The sequence below is a fragment of the Dermacentor andersoni genome, chromosome 9 (assembly GCF_023375885.2).
Source record: "Dermacentor andersoni chromosome 9, qqDerAnde1_hic_scaffold, whole genome shotgun sequence".
NCBI lineage: Eukaryota > Metazoa > Arthropoda > Arachnida > Ixodida > Ixodidae > Dermacentor > Dermacentor andersoni.
The window spans coordinates 1,152,413-1,165,316 of NC_092822.1; the positions used below are offsets into that span (position 1 = coordinate 1,152,413).

General features: G+C 43.2%; 2 protein-coding genes across 6 annotated transcripts in view; one reads left to right on the top strand and one right to left on the bottom strand.

Annotated features, from left to right (window-relative positions):
• Window positions 1-1,676, top strand: part of LOC140213130 (uncharacterized) — a 36,663-nt gene extending 34,987 nt beyond the window's left edge. Inside the window, exon 2 of the mRNA XM_072284290.1 lies at window positions 1,369-1,676. Coding sequence (XP_072140391.1) covers window positions 1,369-1,676 — 308 coding nt within the window. The remainder of the gene's footprint in view (window positions 1-1,368) is intronic.
• The window catches only part of Grip163 (gamma-tubulin complex component 6), a 478,650-nt gene that overhangs the window by 428,791 nt on the left and 36,955 nt on the right, over window positions 1-12,904 (bottom strand). For all 5 annotated transcript variants that reach the window (XM_055068412.2, XM_072284402.1, XM_050174613.3 and 2 more), the window contains exon 4: window positions 2,055-2,104. In XM_055068412.2, coding sequence (XP_054924387.1) covers window positions 2,055-2,104 — 50 coding nt within the window. The remainder of the gene's footprint in view (window positions 1-2,054; window positions 2,105-12,904) is intronic.

Consider the following 12,904-nt stretch of genomic DNA (forward strand, 5'->3'; position numbering starts at 1 on the left):
TGTTTTTGTGTTGGTGCATGTGAACCTGTAGTTTGGCTAAGAATTCTGGAGCGGCGTCGGGACGCCTGTATAAAGCATAGAGAATAAATGTCTGCTTACAAAATATACATGCTTACTGAACGGAATGAGCAGATGAGTGTGTTTGTCTTCTGCTACCAAAATGCTAAGCAAACGATCAGGAACACTGCATCATCTGTGAGTGCAAGCGTAGACAGCATTTATCTTAACAGTTTGTATTTATTTCTTGCAAATTATAATAATTTCAATTGTGTTTTGAAAGTGTTTTAGTTTAAAAATTCAGAAAGTTTTGGATAACAGGATAACAGATTTAAATTTTGCATGCTAGGCAAACGGGTCGTTTGCAGTGCCCATCTGGTGCCATCATCGCAGAAGCGACCTTGGTTTTCCCATTGTTTTGCTATATGGACGACACGCTGCCCCGTTCCAGTACACCACAGCGCACAATACCAACACTGGGCTCGCATTGAAAAAGTCTTAGCTTTCCTCCATCAGCGTGCAACATGTGCCGGAAGCAAGAGCGATAAGATCAAGCCTGGCATGCTGTTTGCTGTGGGTGCGAGGGTGAGCCGAGCAGGATGGTGGCTGGGCTTACGTCATCCTCTCTTGTGCCCAATGTTAGAGGTGACGTAATCAGCCGTGCAGTAATGTGATCAAGCACATGCTAGGAGAGAGAAATGAGGGGGGGGGGGGCGCACATGGTAACGTAATAGAGCACGCACAGACGGCTCCTTCCTGTTGCTTTCAAGCTGGATGGGAAAAGAAGGCATGCACCTTCCTCGTTCTTTTTACGGCAAGCAAGCTTAAGGTAGTTAGCGGCACGTTGAGCCTTAGCCTTTACCTCAGACTTGTCCAAAAAGTGGTCCATGGGAGTGAGAAATTTTGTCGCAAATAACCACTGCACTTTTTTTGGAATTCAAACTGTAGAGAGCTTTTCACTATTCAAACACATAGGGCTTTACTGGTGTCACGAATTTCAGCACCCCAGAAATGGACAGAGACACAATTCAAATATGTTAGAGAACATTTACCTAGAAGAAAAAAAAAATAACGAAAGAAAGAAACAGCAAACTACCCTGACACGCTATAAACATTATACACACACGAAACACTCTTAAAAACAAGCTATACACAATAAACAAACAAGCCCGCAACTACATATTGTTCTTTCGCTCGACTAACCAACGCGATGTCACAAGCAAATGAACGTTCTGACCATCGTCAATCGTGTTGGACTCCGGCCCAGCGTGGCAAACGACGTTGGCCTGCGTGGTTCCAACACAGCTTGGGCGTCAACCTCTGACGAGAGTGATGAGGTTGTAGTCTTTTGCAGGGACCCGCATTACGCAGGATGCGGTCTGGGCCAGTCGGCCGTTGTGCCGCTGACGTGGCCAGGCGATTGCCTTTGTTGCACGGGACAGCAACCGGTTTCGGCAGCATTGGGTTGGACCGGGGCCACGGAACACAGCCACGGTGACGCAGTCAAGGCTCAGGAGCTGGAGTTGTCGCTGACCAACTCACGAACATTCCCTCTCTGGTCCGTGGTCCCCGAAGCTGCTGCCTCCCATCTCCAGAGCACAGCTGGAGGTGCCACTGTCTTGCTTCTTGACCACGCCAGCAATGCCAGCTCATCTCCGCCTGCATATCTTTTTTCTTAATTTATTCTTCTTATTTCGCGGTTCACATGCTTTTCGCCTGCAGGTCCCTTCTCCGTTCTGTCGACCGGTGTCTTCGTCTTTTTCACATTGTCATACAGGTCTTGCCGGTGACTCATGACAACTGGATCCAGCAGAGCATTTCAAGTTATCCGTCAATTCGAATGAAGAGATCTTGAATTATTGGGATTTCAATGTATTATGTTTTTCTCACCTTCTATTTATAGCATATTTTCACAATAAAAAAAAATTTAGTTTCTAATGCAATTTTTCATCCAGCACCTCCCATCCAGCACACAGGAACTATGACACTATGCACAGAGACTTGTGTTGGAGACTTCAAGGGCTATCTGCAGACAATACATCAAACACATTGCTTACCTTGGATATTCACGAAGAGATGGGATACCAGGAACCAAACAAGGTGGAACCTGCAGTAGGTGAAGAAAATATTGGTGTCTGTCGTCACAAGCAACACAACTATAAAGCAGCCTGAGTATGGCTCCCTGACATGCTGTACATAATACAAGTAACAGAAATGCAACGCCCATTAAGGGGAGACAAGGCACTCAAAATAACTTTTCAAATAAATTCGAATAAATTTGCACAGTTCATGTATTTTTACCAGCTGATTTAAAAATGGAATTTTTTTTCCTATAATGAATATAATTATGATATACAAAACAGGATGTTCTTCATTTAGGGCTTAATTAGCTAATTAACCACAGCTTTCACAGCAAAATACAGCACATGGAATCAATTCTGAATGTTCATAGTGTGTGGTAAGCTATTGACCCTTTTCGTGGAGGAGTCTGTCCTAGAGAAATTAGATAGTGCTTTCGGCAGTGCGCCGCACGTAGTCTCAGCAACAGCGCATGAATACGAAACCATTACCACTTCTACCTTGCTTCTGTGCGATCAGCTGTCGGAAATGCAACCAAGTTTTCACTAATGCATTACGCTCCAACCAAGCTGGATTGAATCATTTGGATTGAAGACGTGTGCAATAGTTGGCTGCAAAAATAGTGACTGGCATATTAAGGAATGAAATGAAGGTCACTTCCTCGAACACTAAAATATTTACTGAACTTAGAGGTGTTCAAGATGCTATTAGCTTCATGAACAAGAACTTTGAGCACTTTAGAACTGACGTAGAGGCTTTCCGCAATGAAATAGACGCGGTAAAAGCTGAGAGTGCACAGTGCCGCAATGAAAATGTAGAACTGCGGAGGGACCTGAGGGAAGCTAAGCAGGAGATTGTTCAGCTGAAGCAATACAGGAGAAATATATCGAAATCCAAGGTCTTCCGCAAACCAAGAATGAAGACTTGCACAAAACTGTCGCAAACATCGCTAAATACTTAGCAACTGATGTCACATAAAAAGACATTGACATTTCGCACCGCATATTGTCGATAGATAAAAAGAAATCTAATGTGATCGTCCGATTCCTCACTAGAACTGCGCGAGACAAACTGTTGTCTGCAGCAAAAAAGGCTAAACTAGGCAACAGTTGTCTTGGTTTTGACAAGAATAACCCAGTTTATATAAATGAGCACCTCTACATTGAATTGAAGATTCTGCTCAGTGAAGCACGGCAAGCAAGGTGTGAAAGGGAATGGAAATATGTGTGGGTATCACAGGGCAAAATTTTCATAAGGAAGGCAGACAGGACCCCCCTTTTACATGTAACTACTGATGCCGATTTGACTAAACTAGTCTAGCCTAGTGACATCCTTACTATATTTTTTGTAGGGAACAATGGTGATGCATTCCAGTGCATCTGAATTGAACTCATATGTAAGCGACCATCATGTGCAGCTGCTGACGTTTTTTCATATTAATATACAATCAGGTCGTTCAAAAGGAGAAAATGTTCTTTTATTTCTTGATGACTTCAATTTCTTATTCTCCGTTATTATGATGACTGAAACTTCGTACTGTAGTGATACAGATGTGTATCATATTGATGGATATAAAGTTGTACACCAAAATATAATATCAAAAATTGGCGGTGGTGTATGCAACATGTAAAGACTGGATTTGTGTACTAATATATTGAAGATTTGTCTCTGTGTACAGAGGACATTGACGCATTAACCTTAAAGTATCAGAGCTATATGTTTGTAGTGTTGTACAGGCCACCTGATGGCAATATTGATTCATTTATTCAATATTTAGAAAATCTATTTTCTGTTGTCAATGAGCTTAATTATACGTTGGTTCTGGGAGGAGACATTAACATAGATATGTTGAGCAATACACCCAAACAGATGAGATTTTCAGACTTTCTTGTTTCCTTTTTCTTAAATGTAATCACTATCCCAACACATATTACCGATAGCAATTCTACTCTACTAGACTTATTCATTATGAATAGTACAAATAGTTCAATACAGGCAGGCGTCCTTGATGCCCCAATAAGCGATCATTTGTCCATATATTTAGCCTTGACAACATAACGAATAAGAGGAGTCAAGTAGAGTAGTTTGCTGGGCCAGTTGGTGCATGGTGAACATATAACTGTTTCCAGCAAGTACGGACACGAGCACAAGTAAGTAGAAATGGACAGGACAACGCTGGACTTACAACTGAAGTTTATTGTGAATACATTCCACAAATCACCGCCATGCATGCGTATACACCCAAGAACAATAACAAGGTTTGCAGTCAAATATCAACAAAAGATATACACGTACACAAAAGCCAAGTCACACCCCTTCCCGACAAAGGCAACAACACTTGGATTAACATGATAAATTTAGAAATTGAAGTTCTTTATCATTGATATGAATGGAAGGTTCACTCACACATGTATGCACGCCCAACTTTTTCATGTGGAACGCTTCGCTAATTTCTCTTTCCAGTTTGCTGCGCTCTCTCCACACTATCGATACACTACAAAAAACTGGTCGGCAATAGTGCTTTTCGCAATGCAATGGCAAGTTCCCTCCTGTATCTGTTGGTAGCAAATAGCGATGCTCACGCATGCAGTCAACAATGCAACAACCTGTCTGGCAAATATAGTCCGCATGAGAGAGGTATGCGATACACAAAGTGACATTTATCACCCCACGTGACTCGTACCGGCGCAGTGAAAATCTTGGCAGCAAGGTACGCCGCTTCCATTTGTGTTTTTATTCATCGAAACTTTAGTGCATTGGGAATAAACCTGTTTTTTCCAAATAAGAGAAAATAGTATTTCTATACAAAAGCACGAGGTGCGCAATATTGTACTTTTTTTCATGAAAAACGGGTGCACGTTATAATCGAGGTTTTCATTTTTTTATTTTTTGGTCCCGGAAAACGGGTGCACATTACAATCGAGGGTGCGTTAGAATTGAGTAAATAAGGTAACTCGGCAGTACTGAAAGGCCGGTTATACGGTTCGTTCTGTCTGCATTTACGTAAGACTTGCTTAAGTTCTTCTATTTGTTTGTATTTAAAGAAGGGTTGAGAATAATGGATTGAGCTCGACACATGCTGAAACTGGTGCACACAAACTGGTGCACACTATGGCAAATGTCACTAAATACAGAAAAATGGAAATTAATGACCATCAGCCAAAAAGAAAACAAACTCTCTTTGCACTTACTTGCTTAATAACAGTGCTGTCACTGTCCCCCCTTGTACAAATATCTCAGTATCCATATTACAACAAACTTATCATGGAAGGCGCATATAAAACATGTTACAGCAAAAGCATCTAGCACACTTGGTTACCTAAAGCGAAACCTACGTGAAACACCTTCAGCCACTCGTGAAATAGCATACAGAACCTTTGTTCATCCTCAGCTCGAATTAGTTTCCGGCATCTGGTCGCCACATCAGGAATATTTAATAAATTCTCTCAACTCTGTTCAATACCATGCTGCAAGTTTCATCACGAAAGATCACAGTAGGGATTCCAGCGTTACTACTATAAAGAAATCACTATTACTCTCATCTTTTGGATCTAGAAGGGCGATAGCTCTGCTTTGCTTACTGCACAAAATCACTCACAGTCAACACGCAACTACATTACCCCTTTCCCAACCATTTCGCACATCTCGCCGCTTATATAACCAGGGTGTCTACCAAGTTGACATTCCCAAATTCCCTGAGTTTTCCAGGTTTTCCCTGAGTGCCTTTGCAAAATTCCCTGAGTGACAAAGAACTTTGTTTTACGTCAAGACAGGCTGACACTATGTCGCCCGATGCTGTCACTCTCTAGTAAGCATGCTAAGAAATGACTTAATCCAGTTTGAATAGTAAGGAGTATCATTTATTTCATATATTTAAAAAAATCTGTTGCGAGGGGTTAGTAAAATGCACAATGAATAAGACAACTTTGAAAAAATGGCAAAACTCATTGCAAATCGAGTGGAACATTCTCAAATATGAATAAAAATGAGATTCATACATAAACGAATGTTTTTGAATATCCACTTCAGTCAAGAAATATGATCGACTGTCGATACATATATGTGAAACATAGGTGGTGCTTGAGACTCCACTAAAAGCAAATCAAGGTGATAGAATGACTCTGAGCATTTTATGATGAGTCATTATAATTACAGAGTAATTAAATATTTGAATAGTGTAAAGTCAGTCATGCTACGCTTCCTCATAAAAAGTATTAAATCCTCCACTTGAATTACATGGACAAGTTATTCATTAGCCTCAACCAATGCACGAAAGAAAATATATATATATATATATTTCGAGGTTGCTACTGACAAGCCCCACATCAAGCGTCACGTAAAACATGGTAGTACCTTCACCAAAGCGATACTCTGTAATGATACATATTGCTCAGAAGCAAAATGGAAGTAATTTAGGTTAACAGAACGTTAAATTTGCCATAAGCTTAATGTTCATGCTCTATTCCTTACTACCACTGCACAGAAATGGCAAACATAGGTCGCGTCTACAAATGTGCACGCCGTGACTGAAGGTGATATGAGCTACATTTATCAATTTATAGCAAGCTCATTGGTGTGAGGCCCGACCTTTGTCACAAATGAGATTCTCAACAGCTGGTGTGTCAACCTCAACTCTCCTGACATACTCTCAGCCCACGCACAACACCTCAGTGTTGCATTTCACTGCTTTAGCGAGTTTATTTCGGTTTGGATGAGGAACACCTGCATTCCAGCGTCAGCCAACACTTTATTTTTTGAGCTCAAGCTCCTTGAAAAAAGTGGTGGCAGGCTTCCTTTCCCATTCATTGCTCAGTGCGTAGGTCCTTTCTGTTCTTGTCGTCCTTCTACCACGCTTTCACCCCACGGACCATTTGAAGCATCCTCTTCGTCAGCTGCACAGTCAACGTCCGATTTTTCGAACTCCCTAAGGGCTGCGAAAATGTCCGTAAAATCGGGCAGCCCGTAAAAGTGAGTGCAACTCTTTTACTGCCATTAAAGGCTGAAATCGACAAAGGCACATCCGAAAAGGCCTACCATCACGCTCATGCAGGCATATGGGTGCCTGCACTGTGACAGGAGATGGTGAATGGACACGTGTATAATTAAGGAATAGATACTGTGTCCCGCGACAATTGCCCCTTCCCACGCTTGTTATGCTTCACCGCGTAACACTTCTGTATCGAGGCAAAGCTGACTTTTGGGAACCGGCATTATGCAACGTGCCGTACTTTCCGAGCTTCGAAGCCAATCGCGAGGACCACAAAGACAGAGTCGGTGCCACTGCTTACAGCGGCGAATTCTTTCAATGAAAAACATGGCGCCGAACAGCAAGAAGCTTTATAACAAACGTTGAAGCAGCTAGGCCAAGCATATGCCACGGTGGCGAGGTAATCAAAACGGCAGCAGTGGTGGCTTTGATTAATGCCATTTCGGACCTGAGGTCACGGCAAAAAGTCCAGAAAATCGTACGGCGAAGGGCTCTTGTGTCCGAAGTTTCAGACATTCTTAGAAATTGATTCTATGGGGTACGTGATAGTGCCGCGGAGCCGTCGGGCGTTCTGAAAGTCGGCCATTGACTGTAAACTCCTCCAGCCGACGGCACGGCGTCAAAAGATTCATTACGATCCCTCTTTGTCACGCGAGCCAGCATTACTGCGACTTTCGTTCCCTTTCAATAAAATTACAGCTAATTTTCCCTGATAGAAGCACAAGTTCCCTGAGTTTTCCCTAAGTATTTCCAGACTATTCAAAATCCCCGAGAATTCCCAGTTTTCCCGGTTGGTAGACACCCTGATAACGCACACAGTTTCACACGTGTGTTTGACCACACAAATGCATTTAACAAATCGGCATTACCTCTGGCAATAGCAGCTTGAAACGATCTTCCAAGCCATATTGTTGAAATTATTAATCTGGAATCATTTAGAGAAACATTTTAAGAAATGATTCCATTTTAAAAAATGATTTTACGTTTAATTTACGTTTCATTTAAGAAACATTTTAAGAAATGATTGCCCTGTTCAGTGGGCTCGGCGAGGCGACGGGGATCATGTCTCCAATGCAACGTTTCCTGCTTTCTGTCCAGGTTTCCCTGTTCGCCACTGCTGGTACGTCGACATTCTCAAGCACGTGTCGCCACTTTGGATCGGACGACAGCAAAGATGGCTTCATCAGTGAAAGCTGCCCTTTATCGGACACGGGCTTGCTGCCCGACATGCGCAGTGTACCACTTCAAGAATTTCCTGCGACAGTCACGTCACCAGCATGGCCTATAAAAGACTGTCCACAGTGATACTTCGGCAGTGGGCTCGGCGAGGCGACGGGGATCTTGTCTCCAATGCAACGTTTCCTGCTTTCTGTCCAGGTTGCCCTGTTCGCCACTGCCGGTACGTCGACATCCTCAAGCACGTGTCGCCACTTTGGATCGGACGACAGCAAAGATGACTTCATCAGTGAAAGCTGCCCTTTGTCGGACACGGACTTGCTGCCCGACATGCGCAGTGGACAACTTCAAGAATTTCCTGCGACAGTGACGTCACCAGCATGGCCTATAAAAGACTGTCCTCAGCGATACTTCGGCAGTGGGCTCGGCGAGGCGACGGGGATCATGTCTCCAATGCAACGTTTCCTGGTTTCTGTCCAGGTTGGTAGTGTCTGTCTGCACAGAAGTGACGAGAGGTGTCTTGTAGTTGTGCCGAGCCCACATATGGTTTTGACCATTGCTTCTGAATGCTTCTGTGCATTGATGCTACTGCTTTGCGGAGATGTTGAGCAAAACCCTGGTCCCGGTCCCTCTGTGCCAGAACTGCTTAAACAACTTGAAGGTCAGCAAGCTATACGTAGTGACCTGGCCAATGTTATTACTAGGCTAGAACAGACAGAAAAAACTCTCGCAAGCTTTGGCATACGGGTAAGTGAACTAGACAAAAAGGTGAACGAAATATCAGCAAAGACGCAAGAAATTGAACACCTACATGAAAGCATGCCATTAGTCCAGGAAACACTGAAATCGCAGAAAGCAAGGTTGGTTGACCAAGAGGATAAAAGTCGAAGGAACAATTTGATTGTGTTTGGCATCAAAAAAGATGAACATGAGACTGAAGAAACATTGCGTCATAAGGTTATTGACGATATTTTCCACCATAAACTTGGACTTACCTGTTCTTCGGTGGCGCGTATTCACAGGTTAGGTCGCCGAGCTGTGAATTCGCCAGTTATCTTGTATTTTCAGGATTACTTTGAAAAACAGGACGTTTAGCGAAACGTTGGAAAGCTAAAGGGAACCGGCGTGTCTATCCAAAACGACTATTCTGCTGAAACAGTCAAAAAGCGTAAATTACTTTGGCATAGTGCAAAAAATGAAAGCAATAGCGGCAAGAAGGTTACCCTTATTCACGACAAACTGCGAATCGATAACACCTACTACGTGGGGGATGATGGATCGAGTACACGGGCGCCAGCACCTATCAGCAGAGGTGATAGTTCTGAAAGATAGCGGTTGCAGGACCAAGCACAAGAACTACGGATATTGTCTCTAAATGCCAGAAGTATTAAGAATATAACTAACGCCCTTGAACTACTACTCCTTTCCTATGACCCGCACATTCTTGTTCTTTCAGAAACATGGCTACATGATCAAATAAGTAATGATGAAATTATTCCCCCTGGCTATCATATTTTTAGAAGGGATCGTGGTTCAAGGGGTGGGGGTGTCACAGTTATTTTGAAGTCGTTTGTTCAGGTCACTGTTCTTGACCAAATTCCAGAGCACGAAAGCCTGTTTTTAAACGTGTCATGTTGGGGCTTGACCTTCTTATTATGCGCGGTATATCGTGCTCCTGATTCTCCATTAACATTCCTTGAAAGCTTATATGACCACTTGTTGACCAAGCGTGAAAGCAATGTGATTATGACGGGGGATTTCAACCTAGCAGGCTTGGACTGGAGGAGTTTAGCTTACGGGAGCTGAGCCTCTGGTGATGTAATTATGGACACCATGTTAGCTTTAAACCTTAACCAAATTCTGCGTGACTGTACCCGTAAAAATGCTATGTTAGATTTGTTCTTTGCCAGTGAATTGTTCTCTAATGGTGAACTCAGAGTCGAGCCTGGTATTTCTGATCACCATTTGCTTTTTTTTTTTTCTTGTCGAACTAATTGCGTTGATAGTACTCGAAATTTGTCTGTTGCCTACGTCCATGATTTTTACCGCGCTGACCACGCTTCTATTATTGATTATTTGGATGATGTACTGCTGCGTACTAATGAGGGCGATGTACACAGCTTATGGGAACGCTTTAAGGAAGGCATATTATTTTCTACCACAAATTTTGTACCTCAACGGAGAGTGAGAAATAAGCGTCGAAACCCTTGGGTGAGTCGTGATATTATTCATTTGAAGCGGAGACTTCAACGTCCTAGGCGACATCATTCTACATCTCCTCAGTATTTGCAGAATTTAAAACATGAATTAGCACAGAAACTGTCCACTTCGAAATCCCATTATTTTAGGGTTACTCTTCCTTCATTCATAAAAACAGACCCTTCAAGTTTTGGAATTACCTTGGCCATCAAAAAGAGGTCATAAAAGAAATTAAAAGTGATGATCGGAGCCTCGTTACCAACGGGAAGGAAATAGCTCAGCTCTTTAATGGATACTTTCAAACTGTTTTTGGGGGCCTTCCAGATATGGTTTTTGATGCACCAAAACGATCCATCGATCCTAGCGAGGTTCCTGTCATTACCACAGAAGGGGTTTTGTCGTTGCTTCGTAAAATAAATATTCAGAAAGGTCATGGTCTTGATGGCATTCCAAATGCTTTTTTAAAGCGTTATGCCGACCAGATCTCGGAGCATCTTGCTAAAATTTTCACTTTATCTCTGCAAACCAGTGAGTTGCCTAAGAATTGGAGGAAGGCTCGTGTTGTACCGATCTATAAAAAAGGGGATAAGCTACTTGTGACTAATTACCGACCGGTATCAATTATTTCTACATTCTGCAAACTCCTAGAGCACATCGTGGCCCGCTTTATAAATGACTTTTTAAAGGAAAAGGACATCCTATCACCTTTTCAGCATGGTTTCAAGAAGGGCATGTCAACCACTACTCAACTAATTACGACGGTTCATGACTTTCTCAGCGTACTGGATAACTCGGGACAGATCGATGTTCTTTTTCTTGATATGGCGAAAGCTTTTGTCAAGGTAATGGATTCAAAGCTTCTTTATAAATTGCAGTTGATTGGTCTTCCGCTGTATCTTGTAGAATGGGTCAGAGCATACTTAAGTGGTAGAACGCAGTCTGTTGATGTGAATGGCACCCTTTCTGAATCGCTTGCTGTTACTTCCGGTGTTCCGCAAGGTAGTGTGTTGCTGGCGAGACAGAAGACTTTTCGGAGAGGTTGCGATAACATTGAAGTGAAGGTGATGCCCTCAAGGGAACGTGTTGCAATCCATCGAGTCCCCACAGTGATGGCGGTGAGCAACCATTGTTTCTTTTTCTTGTCTGCTAGCTAGAAAGCGTCCAAAACTCTCCCAGGTCACCAAACCGAAATGTGCACCGAAGTGCACCGCACTGTGGTCGGGGCAACACAAGAAAAACGCACGTGCTCTGGCTGGCTCTGGCAGCCCACGGGTAGCGAGAAGAAAACTGAAGAGGCTCAATGTGTCCTCGTGAATAAAAGTCAAAGTAGAAAAAGTATATAAGAATTTAGTTAGCTTTGCTGGCTTTAGTGTCTTGACATGGATGATTTGGCATAGGTGAAAAAACGATATGTTGATATTCTTTTCTGTGACATGACGGCCCAAATAATCCACCACAACACTCCTTCTCATCGGACCTCGCTGCGTGCTTTGTCAACTTGTCCGTTTGTGGGTTGATTTGGCTTGTCTCGTTGTATGGTCTGATGTACAAGTATAGAAAAGTCAATGCACCTTTGGCGTCAAATGTTTATAAGAACATTAAACCCACAAAGTTCCGGAATTGAAAATATAAGGCCCGACTTTGGAAATGTCAATGCACCTTTCACATCAAAAGTTTCCAAGAACATTAAACCCATAAGGTTTTGGAATTGAAATCTATGCACTTTGTAGATTCTACAGCTTCTGCGAGATGCCGCAACATGCCCTCTCACCATCAAAATGCCCTTGAAACTTTGTGCTCAGATGGGGCTCCTAGCATTATGTAAATCCGAGTGCATGAGCATTACCACGAAATTGAGCCCAAGTTCACAATGTTTGCGCTGAAATGTCTGTTCGAGCATAAAAACATATTCTAGACAAAATCCACAATGATTTCCAGTGGCGGAGGTCGTTTTGGTCGGCGGTGCATGACAGCACAACAAAATTGGGGGGGGGGGGGAGGCTAAAGCCCCATAAGACCCCCCCTGGATACGCCCCTGGCTACAGCCCCAGTTGAAGTCTGAAGAGTGGCAACATCAGTGCTTGCAGGATCAACCTCGGCAGCCTCTTTGTTTGGCCGCTACTTGTGCTGCGATCTCCACGTCCGTCAATTGAAGCATTTTGAAACACTGTCAATAACAAAGTATTAAGTGGCATCTGCCAAGGCGTCTATGAGTGAGCCCATTGAGCGCAAACTGTTGCGCATGTTTGTGAATGCAGACCACCATTCCTCATGAGGCACGGCAGGCGATGTCAGTGCGACAAATGCAATGCGTTGTTGATGCTGTCGAACTAGACAAGCCGCCGTGTGCGTACGCCTCTACTTTCAAATGTCGCCCTCAGTGCGATCGATATGTGCAGCTATGGTGCGCAGCAGTCGGGAACGCCCGTTGCGCTACCGCTATCTTCGAGGGTGTTGCAGGAAAGG